General features: G+C 35.3%; 2 protein-coding genes across 2 annotated transcripts in view; both read left to right on the forward strand.

Annotated features, from left to right (window-relative positions):
* LOC143193671 (transient receptor potential cation channel subfamily A member 1-like) overlaps window positions 1–19,064 on the forward strand; it is a 32,626-nt gene extending 13,562 nt beyond the window's left edge. The window contains exons 6-9 of the mRNA XM_076399992.1: window positions 79–274; window positions 2,774–3,011; window positions 3,066–3,242; window positions 17,105–19,064. Coding sequence (XP_076256107.1) covers window positions 79–274; window positions 2,774–3,011; window positions 3,066–3,242; window positions 17,105–18,731 — 2,238 coding nt within the window. The 3' untranslated portion in view covers window positions 18,732–19,064. The remainder of the gene's footprint in view (window positions 1–78; window positions 275–2,773; window positions 3,012–3,065; window positions 3,243–17,104) is intronic.
* On the forward strand, window positions 19,045–21,442 carry LOC143193672 (uncharacterized). The gene is made up of 3 exons (XM_076399993.1): window positions 19,045–19,376; window positions 20,852–21,138; window positions 21,201–21,442. The coding sequence occupies exons 1-3, from the start codon at window positions 19,183–19,185 to the stop codon at window positions 21,440–21,442; spliced, it is 723 nt and encodes a 240-aa protein (XP_076256108.1). The 5' UTR covers window positions 19,045–19,182.
* The last annotated feature ends 2,615 nt before the right edge of the window (window positions 21,443–24,057 follow it).

Here is a 24,057-nt window from a genome sequence, read left to right on the forward strand (position 1 = left end):
CATGGACTATCTGCTTTACACGTATGTGCATTTGTTGGATGTGTCCCTGGAACTCATTTTATGATTAAATGTGTTAAGAACGTCAACGTTATTAATAAGTGGTATAGTGCTCTGCATTGTGCGGCTATTGGGAAAAAAACTGAAACTGCTAAGCTACTCTTGGACAACGGAGCTAAATTGAACTCCATGGCTAATGGACCCAGTTATGAAACTCCTCTTTATATGGCAGTGGAGGCTGATGCCGTTGATTGTGTCCAACTGTTTGTGAATAGAGGTAGATCGTCTAATAATTACTACTTAGACGTCTGACTTGATTTTAGAGATTTTTAGAAATTTTTTATTTAAAATAGGAATATTTTGACTCTTTGAGATTTTGGAAAAATGATACTCAGATTTCAAAATATAAAATAAGTTTTAGGAAGCATCTAACCAAAACAGAGTATACGATGAAAAATGATACACAACACGTTTGCGACTATAATTATAAAGCAATGGAATACATTTGTAGACACTCTTTTTTTGCGTCGACATTGTATTTCATGGAATGTGTAATTATTGATGTAAGCGTTTTAGAGGTGGTATACTAGTATACAAAATTTTCAATCTCTGTGCGACTAAGACAAAGCAAGTGTAGTAAGAATCATCAATCTCTTGTCGGCACTTGGGGAGTGTGGCTACTTCTCAACCAACGTTACTATTGAAATCATCGGAAGGTACCTAAAGAAGCATAATAATTTTAAGGAGAACACTAAGCTGCCCAAAGCGGGATCCAGTGTTTACAGTCGAAAGAAGAAGAAAAGCGAAAATCAATAAAAACGATGATCGCAAGCTTTCCTCATTTAATATATTCCTCCATAAAAGAGCGAGTGCAAAAATCATATCTACATAACTGCGATTTATTCTAATCTCGTCTGCTATTTCGGTTTGACTTTTTGAGCTCTTTGAAGTCTCATTTGTATAATATTCATAATCTCATTTTCTCGACAATTGATAGGAGAGTTATACTTGATATATTTTATATATTTTTTTCAATATTTCTCATCTTCTTTATTCAGTATAAGAACAGTGATCGCTTTCTTTCATGCTAACATTACTCGTCTGGATCTCCAAATTTATGTGAGCAGTACGTGAAGCAGTTGAAATAAAACCTCACCGGCATTCATTTTTTCTGACTTCAGTTGGCCGACTTTAGCAATCTTACCACACTTTAATGATTTTATTAATGCTCGCAATTCATTCATTGCTGGATCATCATGAGGAATTGTGGAATTGTTGGCCAAGTTGCTAAACCTTATGATGGGCCAGAAACGTAGAGCTAGCGGCATGAAAAACTCCCTTCGTCACTCATAGTGTTACTTTACAAATGTTCCATCTGTTTCATGAATGTTGTCTTCGGCGACTAGCTCCTAAGTGTTTGTTTTGATACTCAGGAGCTAGCCTGACCGTCCGATATTCACGTTTCGATTTAGATTCAGCAACTTCCAAATATACCGCCACATAATTTCAGTAGGCTTCTACTAGTTGGATTTACTTCTATAGATTTATATTTTTAGTTTTTTAGGTTTTTTGTTTTATCGAAATCGATTAGTTTTGTTTTCATTCTTATATCATTTGAACAATTTCTCGAATATCGATCTCGAATATCTGTGTTTTATTCCGAGCTGGTAACACACTCAATAATTGTTTCAGATATTTGTTATTCTATTACATCAATAATTGTATCGTTTAGATGATCTGAAAGTCTTTATGTTTTGGACTCCACAAGTAGCTCCACTCACGATTGATTTGATGCGATTTTTTACATTGCACTTTTACTTGCTCGATGAAGTCTTAATTATATTGTTACACAGATGAAATAGTGCAGATTCACAATAAGGTCATAGCATCTTCCTTACAACGTTAAGCGTCGAATGAAATCGGGAGTTAACCAAAACATAACCCAACATCGCTGAATCAATAGTTTTTAAATTTTTTGGAGAGTGTAATACAGTAATATCCTCCAGACAAAATTATTTAATGAGGAAAAATCACAATAAATGTAAAATGATGTCATTCACTGCTCCATAGGCAAATTTTTCTAGAATTTCTTCCCAGCCAGTATTGGCTGAATTTATATGTGGGTTTATTATGTATAGCTCCATATGTTATATATCTACCGAATTAAAGCCTTTTCGACCATCGCTGGTCAGCACCAGAATGAACCAAGGCGAACACTTCATAGATGGTCGGCAAGCTAATAACTCTGGATTCAACCATGCCTAGATTGGAGAGAGCAGCGACTGTGATTTTACATTTTATCAATTTTAAAGTGATGACCTCATTCTGTTCAATATGATACCCCATTGATACATTCCATGCTCCAATGTAGCGTTTTCTCTGTAACAGTTTAATGGCAATTTAATGTAAATTATTTTTTGTGGATATTGGTCAATAGTCTATTTCTTATCAGCATCCTGGATCCTCTAATATTGGCTCATAGGCTGCCCTGGATGCGGTAGCATTTGTCTGCATCTTATCTAGTTTCCATGGTTTTCTAGTTTTGATCACTGTGGCAATGTGACCACCCCCCCTCCTTTTACAGTCGGGCTTTGGACCGTTCATGGCGAAGTTAATGTAGTAAACTCTTGCTACTCAACTTATACAATTATCCAAACAGCTATTTTCAAGTGTTTACAGTAATAAAATGTAATGCATTTTTTGATTCAAATTTGTTAAAAATCTCGAAAAGTTAAGTCATACTGCTAATAGTTTTTAAATTGTATATTTTTTATAGGAGCAGAATTACATCAAGAAGGAAAACTTTCCAATGTCTCGCCATTTTTTAGAGCAGCAGAGTTAGGTCACTCCCGCTGCCTTGAAGTAATGTTGAAAACAAAAAAAATATCATGTTCCAAAGTTCGCAAAAGCGACAGCGGCAATACCGTTCTTCACGTCGCGGCAGAAAATGGCAATTCAGATTGTATAGAAACAATTTTATGCGAGGATGTAAACCCAAATTTAACTAACAACAAGTAAGAGATAATATCCAGCGCTATAACATTATTTAACGAGGTAACATATTTCAGTTGTCAAACACCTCTACATTTGGCAGTCAAAACCAATTCAAGTCGATGTGTTGAAGTGTTACTTCACAAAGGAAAAGCAGACCCAAATCTCAAAGACAGCAATTCCAAAACTGCCTTACATGCTGCTGTCGAACTAGTATCTGATAGTCGGAGAGATATCCTCAACGTCTTATTAAGGTAATTTTATGATACCTGCTTAATTTATCCTTATTAAAAGAATAAGTGTTGTTAGTATTGATTGATGAAAAGATATATATATATATATATATATATATATATATATATATATATATATATATATATATATATGATAGGAATAATATAATACATAACAGTAATATAATAATAACAGGTATAAACTATTAATTATCTAGTTATATAAACGATATAAAATCTACAATAGATACAACATCTACTTGATGAGCAAAATCACTATAAAATATTCACATGAATTACTAAGAGAACTGCCACTAAAAGTATTGCATGCATGTTCACATACATAATTAATTTTTTTGATTAATTAATTTCATTTAGCTTAAAAAACTGACAAACAATTACTATTATAAAATATAGTATAAATATTGTATAAAAATATATAGTTAAAATACTATTATAGCAATTTTACACTTTCAAAAAAAATTAAAATTGAAAACTGACATACTGCTCTGCAATAATATAGGCATTTGATCGGGTATGCCATTTGGGACTAATCCACAAGATGAGTACATTGTTACTGCACAATTTGATGGAGTCGATTTTTTTAAAAGAAGAAGAATCCAATTTTGCATGAAGAGGCATTCTCAACGCACAAACCTATTTCGGCTGGAGTTAGCTGGATAATGTATTGGGATCACTCCTGTATCTGATCTAAATTGCTCAAATTTCAACAATAAGAGACATTACTTACATTGAAATATAAACTTGCATAAATATGAAAAAGGCATATTTCTTCCTAGAAATATATGACGATTGAAATATACAGCTGAAATCTATCCATGTCAATTTTGAGTTACAGATAAAAGACTAAATTTCATTATATTGGACAGTATGCTTACGCCAATACTGCCCAATTCCGTAAACAGAATTAGCGAAATATCTCTGCATCACATTAGACAAAAAGCTGAAAAGATCAGACTCCTATGGAAATTACCAAAAGTACTCGTTATTCAACATATTTTTGAAAAGGATAACAGAGCAATAATAATAAGCTAATTAAAAAATGAAGTTTGTTTATGATGGTTTTTGCTGCCAAAGTCATTGTAATCAACTTTTTATACTAGTCAAGAGTTCTGGAAAAATTCTGGAATCCTAGACTAAGCAGGAAGAACTGGGTTATAATGTTTATATATCGAGCTGTCGCCTTTTTGAAGTCGTAAGATTCAGTGAAGCCTTTAGACCAAAATTAGCATCAACCAGTAACATTTACTGACTAGCTACTGACCGAGTGCAGTTTAAAACTTTGTCTAACGATGATATTAACGTAAGTTTTAGTAATGAAATCGATTACAGGAATGTAAAAAAGCATCTCATTGAGATGAAGAAAAACAATTCATTCAATAAACTCGAATATCACACTTATCAATTAAAAGTGATAAGTGGTATAGAGTCGTCATTAGAGGCTTACCGTCCACAACAAATCAAGACGATATTAAATTGGAATTACGGACTTGCGGGCACGAAGTGTGTGAAGTGGCGACCGTCACGCCTATAGCGAAAAAGACAACTAATGTAAATAGTGAAAAACAAATTAAAACTTTTCCGTTGTTTTACGTAGACATGAAACAAAACGAAAATAATAAAAATATATATGACATAAATTATTTAGTAGACTGTAGGATAAAAGTGGAATCTCCGAAGAAAAATAATAATATAACACAATGCATAAACTGTCAAAATTTTGGACACACTAAAAATGTTTGCACTAGGGAACCAAGATGTGTGAAATGTGCCGGTAAACATCACACAACTTAGTGCAGAAAACAACGCAATAGCGTAGCAACATACCCTGCCAATTATAAAGGATGTGCAGTATATCAAAAAAAAAAATGGATTCCACCTGACGAAAATTACAGCAGAACAGCGCTTAAGACAAATTGACAAAGCCAAAATCTCTGAAACAACATCTACCGTTGAAAATAAAAAAGCGCAAAAACCAATAGATACGAAACCGCAGGAAGCTGCGACCAACGAGCCAACTATCGTCGACATGGTGAAATTGCTCAAAGAATTCCAGATTGAAATAAGACAGGAATTCAATCAGTTAGCAGACAAATTGGAGAAATCCGGATTGAAGAAAACTGTAGAAAACAAGCTAAAGAAAAACAAAAATGAGTAATTCGTTTTTAAGAATTATAACTTGGAACGCAAAGGGACTAAATCAAAGAGTCCGGGAACTAGAATTATTCTTGAAAACAAATAATATAGAACTAAATAACTCTCATATTGGAAACATATTTTTCTAAAAAAAAACTACATTAAAATACGAGGTTATGATGCTTATTGGACACTACACTCCAGCGAACGGGCTCGAGGTGGAACAGCTTTAATAATTAAACAAAATATACAACATTTGGAACAAGAACAGATTAAAAATTAAGAAATACAAGCTACCATAATTAGTATTGAAAAAAACGGGGCTGAAATAAATATTGGTGGTATATATTGTACACCAAGACATAAAATGACACAACAACAATATAAAGATATATTTTCAAAATTAGACCCAAAGTTTATTATTGGTGGAGACTATGTTAAACATACAGCTTGGGGTTCACGAATAATAACACTTGGAAAAGGAAACGAATTACTCAAAGCCATTAACATACAAATTGTAAATATCATTCAGGGCGCGAACCCACTTGCTGGTCCACAGACAATAATAAAGTCTCAAACCTGCTGGATTTTTGTATTTCAAAAGGTATCTCATTAAATGAAATTAGTACAGAAAGTTTGTGCGATTTAACATCAGATCACACTCCAGTATTGTAAACACTGGGCGCGACAATCCTAAGAAAAGCAAAAAAGCCTAATCTTACCAACAAAAATACTAACTGGTACAAATTCAGATTAATACTGCAGGAACAAATCAGTTTAAAAGTAAGACTTAAAAGTTTAGATGATATTGAGCCACAAACCAAAAATATAATTGAACAAATTCGGTCAGCTGCAAAATATGCTACCCCATTAGCAAGAAGGAAATCAGAATATGAAGTAATTTAACCCCTCGAAATTAGAGAAATGTTAAAAGAAAGGCGAAGAGCTAGAAGAGTATGGCACAGAACCAGAAATGCTGCAGATAAAACTACTTTTAATAGAATTAGTAATCAGACGAATCAAAAGATCAAAGAATATAAACAGAATTACTTTCAAAAGCATGTAAGTGAATTAAGCCCAGAAGCAGACAAAGATTATTCGCTATGGAAAGCAACTCAAAGATTTAAAACACCAATTATTCGAGTACCGCCAATTAAAAATGATCGAAATTAATGGGTTCGACGCAACGATGAAAAAGCTGAATTGTTCGCACAATCTACCATGAATACATCTCCTGTTTATCAACCCGATGTAGACCTAAATCTAATTTCTCAATTGGAAGTTGCCACTGAAATTGATAACCTTAATCCTAAAAAGGCACCTGGTATAGATGTCGTTTCACATGGATTATTGAAAGAACTGCTACGAAAAGCAATCATAATGTTGACAAATATATTTAATGTCTGTTTAAGACTGAAGCATGTTCCGGAATGCTTTAAGGTGGCACAAATAATTATGCTCAAAAAATCTCACAAACCTGCAGAACAAGTCGAATCTTACAGGCCTATTTCGCTACTACCTGCAATATCAAAACTAGTTGAAAACTAATATTTAAACGTATTAAAATTGTTGTAATAATACCAGATTTTTTTATGGCTTTGAGCAGTTCTCTACCTTTTGAGGTTATTATTCTTGAACCCCACATTAAATGTTTTGCATTATAATCTCCTCCTACTATAAATCTATTACCTAGCGTACTGAAGAATTCTTGAAATTGTTCTGCCTTGTTGTTATGTTTGGGTGGGCAATAAATCGCAGAAATTGTTAATGGTCCATGAGCTTCCTCTATGGTTATACTGGTGGCTTGCAGGTAGTCTTTGCGGAATTTTTCTTTTTCGAAATGCTTTATATCATCTCGAATTATTATGGCTGTACCTCGCTGTACCTCCATGTGCTTTATCATCAGGGTGATTTGTATGATAAAGCTTATATTTAGGAACTTTCAAATAATTTTTGTCCGTAAAGTGTGTTTCGGAAACCATCATAACGTCAATATTTTGTTCAATTACGAACATTTTTAGTTCCCTGGCGTGTTGTTGGAGCCCATTGGCATTCCAGATGGCGATTTTGTAGCTATTGGTTTGAGGCATTAGGCAAGTTTGCTTACGACGGTTGTGAGTAGACCAAGCATCGTACTCATTTGGTCCATTAGTTTGGCCATCATATTTTCTAATCTTGAGATGTTGCTAGTTTCAGTAGGTTGAGATATTGTCTCTCGTTTTTGTGCTGGACAATTTTCAACTATTTGGGCATAAGTTATGTCTGGTTGACTTGTTCTGTTTGGTAGTGGTAGATTGGTAGTAGTGGATTGTTTTTGTTGATGCCTTTTTTCCCTTAAGGCAGGATAGAGTTTCTGCTGTAGTTGCTTGTGAACTGCGCAACCCTTGTAGTTCGCTGGATGATTTCCGTTACAGTTAACACATTTCACTTTTTCATCGCGAACTTTACGAGTACAATCTCCTGTCTTATGTTCTCCTGCACATTTTACGCATCTATATGATTTGCGACAGTAAGTCTTTGTGTGCCCGTGCGCTTGACACCTCGTGCATTGTGGTATAATTCTTTTTATATGTGGTGGTTCACATTTAATAATATTATTTTCCAATTTGGTGATTTCATACACCGCCTTATTATTTCCATTAGGTTTTATATCTATATAAAACATAGGCAGAGGTTTTTTTGTCGTGTGATGTCGTATATTGTGAATATTTACGACCTCGTGACCTTTTTCAGCTAGTGCTACCTTGATGGTGTTAAAGTCCGTCCCGTGATGTAATCCTTTTAACACGAATTTAAATGTTCTCTCGGATTTTGGCCTGAATGTATGGTATTGGGTGTTTCTTTCTTTAGAAGAACTTTAAAGTGATCCGCTTCGAACAATTGGATTTTAATTGTTTCATAGCTCACTGTTTTAATTGTGTAGTTCGTAGTAATGGTTTTCAATAGGTCATGGATGTTTTTTATTAATCCTACCTTATAGACTGTTATTGGTGGTGGTCTAGGAACAACTTTTTCAGGGCTTGGTTGTATGTTCTCTTCAATTTATTCTGACAGGTTGCTAAAACTGTTTTTTGTCTCTATCGGTTTCTGTAACCAATACTCACTGATTCTTGTTTGTTTCCTCGCGATTTCTTCTTCTGGACTTCTCAATCGTTTTTTGTTAATGACTGTAGTCCATTCTGATGGTGGAGTTTGCGTTATTGCTGTTTGTTCTAATCTTATATCAAAGTGTGCAGGTGATTTTGTTGAATCGCTATGGTTTGCCATTTTTTAATTTTTAATACTTTATTTAATTTACTTCCAGAAGATAAAAAAATAAATTAAATACATTGTTTATTTCACGCACTTCATTTTTCACTTACATTATTTTAGCACTAGTTTTTGACCAGAAATACTATAAATTAATTTCAAAAGGACTGTTGTAAAATAAGATGAAATAATTTTAAAACACTAATAAAAATGAGATGCAGCCCTTTTGTCTGGTCACGTAAACACGTATTCACTACACTTTACGTCCACTGAGAGACGGATAATGCCAAAAGATATGATATAAATTTATGTGCCCTTATATAGAATATTTTAAATAATTTTAATAAATCAAACATTATCTCTAGATATTTCCTAATTTCAATTATATATAAATATAGAACTAAATATGTAACTTTTGTGTGCAATCTAAAAAGTTGCTAATATTTAAGTATTCCCCATTAGTTAGATTTATTAGCTATAAATATACATTAAAACTACGTTTATAATTCTGACCAAGGTCATTGAACATTTGGGGCTGGAACATTATAAATTTCTATTGCACGTTACGCAATGGGTCACTTGCTGAATAATAATTGCGTTTAGTTACTATGAGTAAATATGTATGAGGACTAAATTTTAAATCAGAGATCAATCTATACTCACTTTTTTTTCACATTAAGAAGACCTTTTTTGAGAAAGTTTTTTTTTCATAATTTGATACAGCTTTTTTCCGTCTTTCTTTTTTTTTTGTTCTGGACTAAAAACCAGGCGGTGGAATGTATGACGCATACCTGGTCGCGGAGACTTGCCCTGGAGTGACAAATTGGACCGGATTATGTGGGACTGCCTCTGGGCTTACCAATACACTAAACCGAAACCGCCTCACAGTTGACCCCTGTGGATCACTACTGCTACTGCATTAAATTTGGGGATATTGCACCCGCTGATCGGGCAGCCGTTATTGGGCACGATGACCCGGCGATTCTATTGATTCGCGAACATGAGTTAACACACAACTGGATACTGTTGTATGGGGGCAAAAGTTATGACTGTAGCGACGGATGAGGTCGTTTCAGCCTGGAAAAGCGGGGGACTTTAGTGATGACGCGGTGCTAAGCTCCCAGCATGTCGACCAGCTCGCGAACAAGCGCGTTTTCAGAAGAATTTGAGCTGAGTTGTTGTTTGTGGAATGATTGAGATATGAAGTGTCTTGATTTTTGGAGTGTCAGTTTCCCTATGAATTTGATTATTTCTGACGAACGATGAAGCGTTTAATATTCTCCTGAGGAGCTTATTTTGGAAAACTTGAAGCCGTTTGACCTGGTTGGGTGTAACAAAATTGAAGTAGACATTAGATCCGTAGAGGAGTACGGACCGAATTAACATCTTGTAAAATAAGCATTTGATGGAGATGGGAAGTCTGCTAGAAGGGTAGATCAGAGAAGATAGCAGGTTTGCTATCCCATCCGTTCTGCTTATGCGTTGTTCCGAGCTGCTTATGCGGGAGTTTTTTTAACTGGGTAATCGATATTCCATCGAAACCTGGAGATTTTTTGGTTTGAAGTTTGCCGATCATAATCTGCAGAGACTTTGGAGACACGAAATGGTTGAGAAGAAAGGCTGGGGTTACTGGTCTTTTGATGGAGTTGGATTCGTTGATGACAGTGTCATTGTCTTTAGCTTTAGTGTTCTCTGCGGGTGGGAGGCATTTCATTTGAGCTTCGTAGGTTTCTGCAAGGAGCTCGACTTTTTCTTGGTTAGTGACTGCGAAATTTCCTGTAACCGCTGGCTTCAGGGGGGGATGACATCGTGTGTCTCAGAAGGATGGGGGGCCATCCAGTCTTTGGCCCGCGAGAAATGAGTTCGATTTCATTGCTCGCCAAGTCGAGACTGTCGCCCTTACCCCCTTGCATGCTCTGTTCGCCTCCCTTTTGTCTGCAGCATCAAGGGTGAATCGAGCTAATCTACATAAACCGTTTTTGATGCGAATTTCACGTTTAAGAGAAGCGGGAAGGTTGCTTTTCCACGGCTGGGGTTGTGATGAAATTTTGACTTTGGCAGATTCGTGAGCAGACTGAATATCACGAGTTAGCTTGAGTACGGCTTCCTCGGGCTGTTCTGGTATGTTAATTTTTGGAATTGGATTGGATTTCAGGAGAAAAGATTGGTAATTTTTCCAGTCGGTCTTTTTTCTGAATCTTGTAGTAGGACTAGAGTAGTAGCGCAGTTTCCGAGTTTGAGAAGAACCAGAGGATGATCAGAGTCTAGTTCGTCAAGGACTCGAACTTCGGAATGGCGATTTACTTCTTGAAGAATAAAGAAATCAAGGATTCTTGCTGAGCCTTGAGAAACTGTACTAGGGTGATGGGTGGTTTCATCTGGCAGGGCAGGAACGTAGCCCAGATCTGCACTTAGAGGCGTTACCTACGGGATTCGCTCTGGAACACCCCCAGGTGGGGTGGTGGGCGTTGAATTCGTCACCTATTATTTTTGGAAATTTTCCTTCGACGAGTGATCGATATTCGGCATAGTTGAATGCAGAAGATTTCCTGTACAGGGATGTAATCACGAAGGGACGTTCTTGGATATCGATTTTAATGGAGGTTGTTTCGAAGTTGTTTACTGATAACGATGGAAGGAGCTCGTGTTTGACTCATTTTCTGATGAGAATGGCGGTTCCACCGTCTCGACCCGGAGTTCTATCATTTCTGTAGACAAAAAAGTGTTCGAAAGAGAGACGATGCGAAGGTTTCAGGAAAGATTCCTGGATGAGAACGATATCGACGTCATAGAATGTCTTGCTTTCCGCGTAAACTGTTTGCATTCCATGTCGTCAGTATAAGAGATTTCGAAACAGCCATTTCGAAGGATTAAAAGGTTGCTGGAAGTTAAAGAAACAGGTAAATGTTGCCGCTTAGGCGGCGACATTTGGAAAAAGACGAGCAAGTTGGTGAGCCAGGGCGATCACTTGCAGGAAAGCCTGCGGGTCAGTAAACGCCTGCATTGGAGAGTTAAGGTCCGGTGTATTGGTTGGAGCAGGAGTTTGAGTTGGAGCAGGCTGGGTGGCGTTGGCTAATTTTTGGGCTAGCTTCCTGCCACCTTGGTTACTCCATGCAGAACCTTGTGGAGGCCTGGATTCGGTCGGAATATTTGGCTTTCTTGGAGCAGGACGGCAGCGGCAACCGGTGAAGTTTGCGGTATGAATTTCACCGCAATGGCTACACTTTGGAGGTGCTTTTGGGAATTTGGTACAGGATCTAGTGTCGTGATGCCCGGCACATTTGACGCACCGTGGTTGAGCTCGGCAATACGAGCTGGAATGCCCGAAAAGCTGCCAGTTGAAGCACTGCACTGGCTGGCCGTTTCCCCTCTGAACCTCAACCTTCGCGATGACGCCGAGTTTGGTCATATATATGATCTGTCGCTCTTCGCGAGGGACAACTACCTGAACAATTGGTAGTTCTATCCCGGATTTTAATTTCCATCTTTGCACAAATTTGGGATGAAGCCTTGATCAAAGAGAAGTTCACGTACCTCGTCAATGCAGAGTGATTCTGTGATGTTTCTTTTTATTACCCGGAATGCTCTCTCCTCCGGATGACAGAAGGAATGGTAAGGGTAATTCCTTTCCTCGAGTAGGGTAGTGAGTTTTCGGTAATCGTCGCTTGTGGCGACGAATAAGTAAATGCCCTCCATTTTGTTTCGGATTATAATATCTATTGATTGTGCCTTAGTAATTCTAATGAGCACCATTAACGGCTATATATGTTGGGGATATGGCACCCGCTGATCACGCAGCTGTTATTGGGGACGAGGACCCGGCGATTTTATTGATTCGCGAACCTGAGTTAGCACGCGACTACTTACTGTCGTATGCGGGCAAAAGTTATGGCTGTAGTGACCGATGAGGTCGTTTCAGCATGGAAAAGGGGGGAGCTTAGCGATGACGCGGTGATAAGCTCCCAGCATTTCGACCAGCTCGCGATCAAGCGCGTTTTCAAAAGAACTTGAGCTGAGTTGTTGTTTGTAGAATGATTGAGATATGAAGTGCTTGATTTCTGGAGGTCAGTTTGCCTATGAATTTGATTATTTTTGACAAACCATTTAGCGTTTAAGATTCTCCTGAGGAGCTTATTTTGGAAAACTTGAAGCCGTTTCACCTGGCTGGGTGTAACAAAATTGAAGTAGACATTAGATCCCTAGAGGAGTACAGACCGAATTAACATCTTCTAAAATAAGCATTTTATGGAGATGAGAAGTCTGCTAGAAGGGCAGATCAGAGAAGATAGCAGATTTGCTATCCCCGAATCTATCTGGGTTGCTTTCTGGATTTGGGAATGCCAAACGAATCGTCGGTCGAAGTGGAGACATAGGTATGTGACGTTCTCCAGCCATGGAATTATTGCGATGTCGACCTTAAGTTGCGAGAGGCGCAGTGCTTAACACTTCTTATGGAAAATGATGGCCTGGGTTTTGAGGGGGTTGATTTGCAACCTCCAGAATTTGAACCACTTGACCGCATGATCGAGCAGCTTCTGTAAACCTTCATGAATTGTAACTTCGAACCTGGCGGCCGTGAAGAAAACAGTGTCGTCAGCGTAAAACGCGACGTCAATGTGCTTTTTTCTCGGCTGATCTGAAATAAAGAGGTTAAATAAGGCTTTGGTTAGCGGGGAACCTTGAGGTACGCCAGCATCGATTTGTTTTCGACTGTGAAGTGTTTTCCTGATCTTGACCTGGAAATATCTGTTCGAGAGATAGGACTTGATGAGAGCGATTAGACCTTTTGGGAGGCCTAACCGCACTTATTTTGCGATCAATCCGTCATGCCAGACCTTGTCGAATGTTTTGGTTAGGTCCAGAAGGGCTATCCAAGCGTTTTACGTTGGTCAAGAGCGTGATGGATGTGTGCGGCCAGACGGGTAGCCTGATGGACGGATGAGTGGTGAGCGCGAAAGCCGAATTGTTGTTGAATTTTTGAATTGTTTCGAAGTTTCGAAATGACACTGAGAAGATTGATGGGCCTGTAGTCAGATGGAGATGATTTTGCTCCTTTCTTGGGACTAACCGCCATATGTGCGTGTTTCCAAGACGTCAGGGAATGTTGCAGCCTCTTATGCATGAGGCATGATAGAGTTAATGATGTTTGCCAATTCCGAGAGCTGCTTATGCGGCAGATTTTTTAACTGGGTAATCGATATTCCGTTGAAACCTGGAGATTTTTTGGTTTGAGGTTTGCCGATCATAGTCTGTAGAGACTTTGGAGACACGAAATGGATGAGAAGAAAGGCTGAGGTTACTGGTCTTTTGATGGAGTTGGATTCGTTGAAGACAGTGTTATTGTCTTTAGCTTTAGTGTTGTCTGCGGGTGAGAGGCATTTCATCTGAGCCTCGTAGGTCTTTCCGAGTAGCTCGACTTTTTCTTGGTTAGTGACTGCGAAATTTCCTGTAGCCGCTGACTTTAGGGGGGATGACATTGTGCGTCTTCTCCACAAGGTATTTGGATACACGCCAGAAGGAGTGAGTTCCATTTCATTGCTCGCCAAGTCGAGACCACCCTTACCCTCTTGCATGCTCTGTTCGCCTCCCATTTGTCTGCAGCATCAAGGGTGAATCGAGCTAATCTGCATAAACCGATGCGAATTTCACGTTTAAGAGAAGTGGGAAGTTTGTTTCTCCATGGTTGGAGTTGTAAAGAAATTTCGACTGCGGCAGATTCATGAGCAAACTGAATATCACGAGATAGCTTCCTCGAGCTGTTTTGGTGTGTTATTTTTCAGAATTGGATCGGATTCCAGGAGAAGAGTTTGGTAGTTTTTCCAGTCGGTCTTTTTCCAGAATCGTGTGAGTGCGACTTGAATGGTGGCCCAGTTTCCGAATTTAGAAGGACCGGACGATGATTAGAGTCTAGTTCGTCAAAGACTGGAACGTCGGAAGAGCGATTTACGTCTTGAACAATAAAGAAGTCAAGGACTCTTGCTGCGCCTTGAGAAACTGTACTGGTGTGATGGGTGGGTTCGTCCGGCCTGTGGGATTCGCTCTACACCCCCAGGTGGGGGCCTATATATGATGAATAACTGAATATTATTAGACAGAAAATTGTTATTTTATGTATAAACATACCAAAACCATCGAATTGTTGGGTTAGCTTATTAACCGTCTTTTACATTTTTTCAGGTTTTAATTGGTCGACCATTCGTTCAATAATTCACATAATATGCATTTTAATTAAACAAACTTAATTTATGCAACTACGGTTATCCTTTAAAATCTCCAAGTCTATTTATGGTCTCATAGTTTCGATTGGTTTAAAATAATTATTAATTCCAAGTAAATAAGTAAAATCTCCCATTTCACATATTTGGTAAGTTTTTGCACTGGGCACTTTTAAGAAAAATTTAAGTAAAAAATTACAATAATGACAATAATAATTTGTTTTCATATAGAACCATGGTGGTAGCCGAAGCTTCATTCATAGTGATGAAACTATCCATAAAACAGTTTTAAATCAAAAGTATCATTTGTACGTGTTTTTATTCAAATTTTCGCAAATGCAGAAATCCATTCTGTTTTAAAAATTAAAAAAATAATTAACCACTAATTTAATAAATTAAGTTATACCAGGAAATTTAGGTTATGTTCTTACTAAAGATTAAATATTAAAATAGCGTCGATTTTTTAGTTCTATTAATAACACAGGTTAACACAGAATGTCTGTAAAATATTTTTAATCAATTTACCTAAATGTTTTCTTTTTCAGATATTGAAACCATATTTGAAATAAGTCTTTCGGTAGCTTCTTTTGATTAAATAAGAAAAGTAATGCTTACCGCAAATGTATTATTTCAGGTACGAAACTTGACATTTTCATAGTATATTCATGTATAGCAATAGATGAATAGAAAGAAAACTCAATATTGGTCTCTGGAAAATGTTTTGCTTTGCCCCAGATGGCGTTATAATCGGCCTTTCAAGTAATAAAGTAGCTCTTGACAGCCTTGACGTCATGTTTAATTGACCAATAAAATTTAAATAAAAAACAATTTAATATATATATATATATATATATATATATATATATATATATATATATATATATATATATATATATATATATATATATATATATTAATATATTTAATATTATATCTGGAAGACCATTATATAGTGTACAGTTAAAAGGTTTTAAATTTACATTTTTAAAAAATATTTGACAAAAATATGTTGTATTGTCGACGTGGCAATATCGCGGTATAAAATGAAAGAGATAGCTCAAAACCCTACTGGCAGTATAATAAAACAATTTTCTGTGGTATGAGATATTGTCTTGCCTCGTTTGTTCGTATATGAACATCTGGAATTGAAGGTATAGAGTCAAGTTGCAATTTCTCAACTCCAGGTAATACACCCCCCTTTAGTACGGAATGTAAATTATCTAAAGGACTCTCATATTCACAATTTCCTAAAGGTGAATGACAGAAAAAAACTTAGGATGACCGCTTTAAATGATTTCTCATACTAGACATACTAACATACTCTCATGCTAACATACTAGACGAAGGATGTATATTAATTAGACTATACACTCTAATAGATCCAAAAAAAAATCCAAACAATCGTAGATAACTAGCCTTACATCCAATATATTTGTTCAGATAATTACTGAAATGACCCCCAAGATATTTATTAAATATTTAATTGATGACACTTTAACAAATTTATTCTTATTTGGGAAATAAAAATTAAGCACTATTTAAGACTTAATTGCTTTGCACCAATGTGTCAATTTATATTACTAATGAATTAATAAATTAATCTCTAAACGTTATAAAGATCTAAACGCACTATTCCTTACATTAGGCACACGGAAAATGAAGCTCGAAAAAAATAAACAAAAATACACCATAGAAATGAAATGAACCAATTCTATCCCGTCGCGGCTCTTAAAAGCGAATAAAACAAGTAATAAGATAAAAGTAGCCATCTAAAAGCCATATCTAAATGTTCAATCCAATTCAGCGCGATATCCCTTTAGAACCAATAATAACGAGTGTTATTCGAAGTGTCAGTACAAAGTACTCTGAAAGACTGTTAGTGCATCCCAATGTACTGGCCAAACAGTTAAATGTATGCGATGACAGTGAAATGCGTCGGCTCAAACGTATACTACCATACGAACTGATTAATAGACACATAGAGTGCTAGAATAAGTTAGAATAGACTTTAGAATAAGCTAGAATAGTATCTAGATTTTATATATAGATATTATATATAGTTTTAGTTTATAAGTTTGAATTTCTCTGTGTGTACAGCACTGAAGCTTGATGTCATCAGCGTAAAATGACATATGTGTCAAATCATAACATTGCACGCTTAAGCCTGGCGACATCTATTAGGAAAACCGGTAATAATTTACTGGTACACTTGATATATATTTGTTATAGGGTGTTTTTTAAAGCATTTTTTTTTTCTTACAGATATGGAGCAGATGTTAATGCTACTGATCTACACGGTTTTACGCCTCTCCACACCGCCGCTCTTAACGAGTTAACACAATCCGTCTTGATTTTAATATCCCATGGTGCTGATATGTCGATCAAGTCTAAATTGGGCATCACCGCATTTGGTCTGGTTGCTCGTAAAACTCCTGCAGCTCTGTCAGTCATTAAAGATAAGTTGTCTGAATTTATTACTTTGGTACACGAACCAGAATCGCTGAATGATATCGAAATACAGTTCAACTTTAAATTAGGATTGCATCACCCCAAAGAGTACTGCTTGCTGAATACTTTCATTGAAGAGGGACAGCAAGATATATTGCTGCATCCTTTCTGTATGGCGTTTCTTTACGTCACGTGGTGCAGAATCCGAAGATGCTACTACGGGATGATATTTGTAACATTTATGTTCAGTCTTTCTTTCCTATTTTACTTATTAACAGCTTTAGCACAAGATTGTGCCCGGAGAGCAGTTGACGCTCACTTAAAAAATCAAACTGCTCCTTGTTATGAAGACTCTTTCTTAAACAATATTTTATCCAATAGCCCTCTTGCTTTGGAAACTCAATGGTATATTTTACTGTATTTTGCGGTATGCTTGTTGTATAGAAAAATATACGGCTTACGTGGATATCTGTCCTTTAAAGAGTATTTTGCTAATATAGGAAATATTTTTGAATGGATCAGTATTGCCAGCGTTTTTCTAATATCATTTCTGTATACAGGTAAGGTTGAATTATGGCAGATACATTTAGGTGCATTTGCATTGATGTTTGCTTGGACCAACATGATGTTCCTCGTAGGTCAATTACCTATGTTTGGTCCCTACGTGGAAATGTTTCACAAGGTTTTAAGCGAGTTTTTTAAACTGCTTCTGGTTTATTCATCGCTGCTCGTAGGATATACTATCAGCTTTTGCATTTTCTTTCCAAACACCGCAGCCTTCGCAAATCCTATTATAGGTTTTTTAACTGTCCTCGTCATGATGACTGGTGACATGAATTTTGATATATTATTAGATCACAATAACGAACAAAGCTCTTCGTATTTAGCTAAACCGGGAGCGCAGATAATGTATACCTTTTTCCTGGTATTTGTTTCTATTGTCCTTATGAATTTATTGATGGGAATTGCTGTGCACGATATCCAAGGCCTCCAAAAAACCGCTGATCTCAACAGACTTATACGCCAAACTAAATTATCATCATATATTGAACTTTCTCATTACAATCAAAATAAGTGTATTAAATGTCCCATGGAGATGTTTAAATTTGTTCCAAAACCTTACATTGGCATTTTAAAAGTTAAACCATTAGATCCTTTGGAAAATAAATTACCTAAAGATATATTACAGGCTGCGTATAAATTAGTAAAGAGGCGTCATTCCCCAATAACATTGTCCAATCAAATGAGCGATGCGGCGCTTAATTGGAAAAAGCTGCTCAGAAGAACTGAATATGACCTGAAAAATCGAAATCCAATGAATCAATTGTTTAATAAATTAGAAGGGTACTTCACGCAAATTGACAGTATGCGAGTCGACTTGAAGGATTTGAAAAGATTAATACAGTCGAACTCTTCAGGAAATCTGACAAATATTTTTTAGATATTTATGATTGATATATTTATGAATGGATGCTAAGAATGTACTTTAAGTGAAATTATATATATCCGAAATAAATTATAAAGAACTAAACTGTTTTATTTATACAAGAGCTAAAAACGTCCTCTAAATGTGTCACTATTATTTCAGGTGCAACTGGTCCGATTTAATTCCGACGCAACGTCTTGATATTTTTTCAGTTTGGTCTATTGAAATGAAAGTAGTGAGATCTGCAAAGACGACTTTCAAAGTCTCTAATAAAAATCGTCGTTCGCGAAATCTGCTTGTTGGTAATAAACAAGTCCATCGAAAGAGAAAACAAAAAGAATTGAAAAATGTGGAATTGGAGTCGTTTGGCCAAATCTATCAAAATAAGGGTTTTAAAACGATTTCATACGGTGGTGAAAATTCGCACTTCGACTTTTCTTTACTTAAGTTCAACTTGTTAAGTTTAATGGGGCATTACGGTAAAAACTTAAAGCTCTTGTATAAAATATTACGTAATGAAGTAAACCATCAGAGATTTTTGTCGGAAATTAATTTAAATAATATAACAGAAGATGAATTGAACGTGATTCTTTTGTGCTCAGCTTTCATGAAGAAATGGGAATTGTTTGAAGAACTTATTAAACAAGGAGCTGATCTAACGTAAGTACATAATAACAATAACAGCCCTTAAAATACAATATTTCATCATCTTACAAAGGGAAAGCAGAACATTGAAAGTACGCCCGTCAAGAGATGCTGTATAAAAATAGTATATCTAAAATTAGTTTAGAATACATATTAAAAATCGCCACAATCTTTGATGGGGCTTCCATATTTTTTTATTAATTTTGGCTGCCATTTACTGAGTCTTGAGGTTTTAACCACAATTTTTTAAACACATTTTAAAATTAGCAATAATTATTTTAGCGTTAAAAAATATGTTTCACCGTTTTGTAAGTTTAGAATGAAATGGTGACAAAAATTTCCTTAATTTTCTACAACTTCTGCCATATTTTTAGTAAATTGGCGATTCCGTGTCGAAAGACTGATGTGGGTTTAGCATTGCTCCATATTTGTAGTTATTTCGAAAGCGTAAACCTACCCAAGTCATGTTGTAGCGATCTGAACAAGTGGTAATGAAGAGGCGTTATGTCTGGCCAGTACGCTGGTTGTGGTAGAACTTCCCATTCGAGCTGTAATAATGTATCCTTCATAACTCTTGAAACGCGTGGTCGGGATTTATCATGCAAGAGGATACCCTCTTGCGTTTGTTACTCACTGCTGGTTTTTTATTTTCAAGAATATGTTGCTCAATTTGTAGACTTGAAATCGATAGGTATTTGTCCTAATACACTAGTGTTTGATGAAGTGTCGATTTGGATGCCTGTCCTGGATTAACCCATAATTTTTTGCACTTGGGATAGTTATAGTAGATTCTCTTTTCATTCAATCATTCATATCATATTTGATCAAATCATAACATCAGGGAATAGTTGATTCTTCAACTATTGAGCTATCTGATAGCTCTTTCGCTTGTTTGAGCTCGACTTTAATCCAATGAGCCTTTCAATTCACTGTTTTCAAACTTTTATAGTTCTCCGAAACGTTCTGTGTCGTTGGCATCAAAATCGCCGCTTTTAAATTACTGTAAATAAAATCTACAATGGTATGAAGGAGAAGTATCGCCATTTCTCAAAAGCATTTGATGCGCTTCAGTAGCAAATTTCTTCAAATCAATCAACAATAGTAATGATTGAGATGAACACAATTTTGAATGTCCCATGATTAGAATCTGTGTATTCCAAATAACTCAATGGCACTAAATGTAAAACCGTTATTTTATGTAAAAAAAATGTCAGAATTAGCAACAAAACAGCCTAGCGTGAGAATGAAACCTTAAGCATTTCTACTCATTCTTGACAACTAGGATGGTACTGAATGACCATTAGAATCTATTGCGTTAATTTCTATTGTAATTATAATTGATTATAAAATTGAGGGAATAAACATTTTATTAAGGTTGTATTATTTTTATACATAATCTCGCTCTGTAATCTCGTAATTTTTAGTTAAAATTTCATATCTAATAATACAAGTTTCTTTAGATTTTTTGCAAATTGTATGTATAATTTTAGCTATTCTGAACCAAATTATGGATTTACTGCACTTCACTTGGTTGCTTTCAACGGATGTGTTGATGGAGCTAATTTTTTATGCCAAAAAATGAATGTTAATATTATTAAGAAACATTACAGTCCATTGCATTTAGCTGCATTAACAAATAATTCTGATGTAGCTGAAGTTTTGTTGAATTATGGTGCTAGAATTAACTCGCTGAATTGTGGACCTGGATATGAAACTCCATTACATTTAGCTATACGGTCAAATGCTTTTAATTGTGTAGAATTACTTGCAAAACAGGGTAAGCTCAGCAATTATTATTTTTATTAATAAAAAAGTGTTTATTTTGATAATCCTTTTCAGGTGCAATTATTTACGAAAGAGGTAAATTGTCTGATTTATCTCCATTATTTTTAGCTATAGAATTAGGACGCACGAAGTGCTTAAAGATTATTCTACGCTATAATAGAGACATAGCTGCAATGGCGAAGAAACAATTTGACGGGAACACTGCCCTTCATTTGGCAGCATTATCAGACCAATTTTATTGCCTGCAAATTCTTCTAGAGTACGGACTAAACCCAAATATAAGAAATAATAAGTAAGTAGCGTTTTTTGTTGTGTTTGATAGTAAACTATCAAACATAATTGGCGATTGTAATGATTGGTGAACCATTACAATTGCTTGAAGTTAATCATTTTAAGAGATCAGACTTGTGGGCCCAATAACTTTTAGATTTTCTTCATCATGATTTTTTTTCATCGCACAAATATGCATTGAAAAAGGCTGCTGTTATGTTTGTATTTTATTTCAAAAGCATTATTATTGAAAAATGCTTATTGTCCATTGGGCAGATTGTTGAACCACCAAGGATAATAATTTTTTTATAACATCTTTATTAGATACGCTTAGTACAATCTTAATTTACAGTTAATTTATTACTACTTTTCATTTGTACCTGGATTAATTCACAAGCAAGACGAGTGCGAGAAAATACATCAGTATGTATTCCTCAATTATAAAATTATAATAACTTACAGCTATAGTTTACACTAAAGGTTACACATAAACACTTTATATAAGTTCGTATGGTTTTGTTCGCTTCAATCTCCTGACAGCCTGCGCGTTGTCCAGCAGTTGTATTGCTTCCACGTTAGTATGATTTAGTAATCTTCTTTTGTGTTTCAAGGCGAATTCTTGGATAACTTTTTGTCAATTTGATTTCCAGGTGCAGTTCTTCGTTAGTTACATAGCGATAGGTATTGCTAATCAATCAAGGAACCTTGTTTTGACAGCGTTGTATGACTAGTTGATTTGAAATTTTCAGTGCAACCCCATATTTGAACCCCATAGGTCCAAAATTTTTGTTGGTTTTTGCTTTTTGCCTAACGTAATGTTTCCAATATAATCTACCGTCAAGATGGATTCCAAGGTATTTAGCTGATTCTGCTTGAGGAATCGGGCATCCATTGAGTGATATAATTATGTTTTTATTATTTCGCCGCAATGCAAAATTAACGTGGACAGATTTGGAGTTATTAAGTTGAATTTTCCAATCCTTCGTCCATTTGTAGATTTTGTTGACTGCCACTTGTACTTTTTCTATTGCCGTAGGTAGAGATATATATTTTGCCATAATAATTGTTTCGTCAGCAAAGGTTCCAAGTAGTGTTTCTTTTGTTGTTGGAAAGGGTAATAATAACAAACAAAAATTCAGGTGAATATAAACAAGAAACGGAAATTAATACCACAAAATATATATTCATTTAAGAGGCATTAAAGAAGCTTTTCATATTTTTTATTTTATTTTTTATGATTTTATGATTTCAAATTTTTTTGAATAAATCAAAAATATTTTTCATAATATAATATAGTTAATTAATATTATATAGTTGTTTAATAGTTTGTTTTCTATTTGTGAAAATGCGAAGTTTCATTGTTTACATTTTTATACAGCATAATCCATCAGTTAAATTCGATAGTTTTTCTACATAACAGTTTTCCATTTATTTTTATTAGGTTATTCAATATATATTCAGTGTATAATCGCAGTGTCATTAGAATTTTCTACATTCATCTACTACCCTACATCTACTTTTGATATATGATTTTAAAAAATCTGCTGCTGAAACCCATGAAACACTTCTTATGACAACAGAGCTCCATTCAATGATTTGAAACTGGTTATTTTAATGTTAATGACAAATAATATTAGGAAGCAATTCTCTTCCTGTTTACATATAGTGGCAAAGATCCAAAAGGAGGCTACCATACGAAGTTATTTAAAATACTATTTTGAACCGTTTCAACATCGCGGTTTTATTGCTAGACTGGTAAAAAAAAGGAAGTTTTGTTTGACGTACTGCAACTGTTGATGAAAAGTGGATCTAAGGCAATAATTCTAAGTACAAAAACGTATGGGTTAAGAAATAAACGACAGAGAAGCACAATATTCATGGTCATAAAGTATTGGTACGCCTTTTGTGGAATAAACTAGTTGTAATATAATACGTATAAGCTTCTAAAACCGAATGAAACTATTACTGGAGATGTCAATCGACATCAATTGAATCAAGTACGTATTGTTACTAAAAAATACCATCAATAGTAACAGACCTTAGCTCGTTTTAGCTCGGGTGGAAAATTCTGCCGAATCAAATATAAATACTTTAGACTAGACTTAGTACTAGACATAACGCCTTCTAATGACGATTAGTTCAGGTCAATCAGTGCCGTATGATTTGGTTGGCACATGGCTTCGAATTTTTCGGCGGTTTTCTAAAGCATTGTATTTCACAAGTTAATAATGTGTTTTTAATTTCCAGCAGTCTGTCAATATATCCACCTTGAATATATTCTTTGAATAAAATGATTCGCTAAAGTCTATAATTATAAAATAGTCTATAAAAATAATAAACAGAAGAGAAAATTTGAAAAAAGATTAATTTTAGTATGAGAGCAAGAGCTAAAATGTTGATAGCGTTTCAACATTTCATCTTTTGTAACAATATAAACTAAGTTTGTGTTCAGAAATTGCCCAAGAAATGTAATAATGTAATTTAAAAAATTTTGTTACAATTTTTGTATTCAATTATTAGAATATTCTTTCAGTGAACCATCGAGAGTTAATCAAAATATCTCAGTCGTTTAAAATCATCTATTATCTGTTGTAACGTATTATTATATTTATCTATTTTTTAGAAAGTTGTTTAATTTTAA

This window comes from Rhynchophorus ferrugineus, unplaced genomic scaffold, assembly GCF_030347505.1.
Source record: "Rhynchophorus ferrugineus isolate W39M unplaced genomic scaffold, kcgeb_rfMv2 rfM3, whole genome shotgun sequence".
Classification (NCBI taxonomy): domain Eukaryota; kingdom Metazoa; phylum Arthropoda; class Insecta; order Coleoptera; family Curculionidae; genus Rhynchophorus; species Rhynchophorus ferrugineus.

Excerpts from the sequence above, each read along its gene's own strand:
- LOC143193672 (XM_076399993.1), top strand. The coding sequence starts at position 19,183 with ATGGGGCATTACGGTAAAAACTTAAAGCTCTTGTATAAAATATTACGT. Across the intron at positions 19,377-20,851 it reads AAACAAGGAGCTGATCTAAC|CTATTCTGAACCAAATTATG; the intron begins GTAAGTACATAA and ends GTATAATTTTAG. Across the intron at positions 21,139-21,200 it reads AGAATTACTTGCAAAACAGG|GTGCAATTATTTACGAAAGA; the intron begins GTAAGCTCAGCA and ends AATCCTTTTCAG.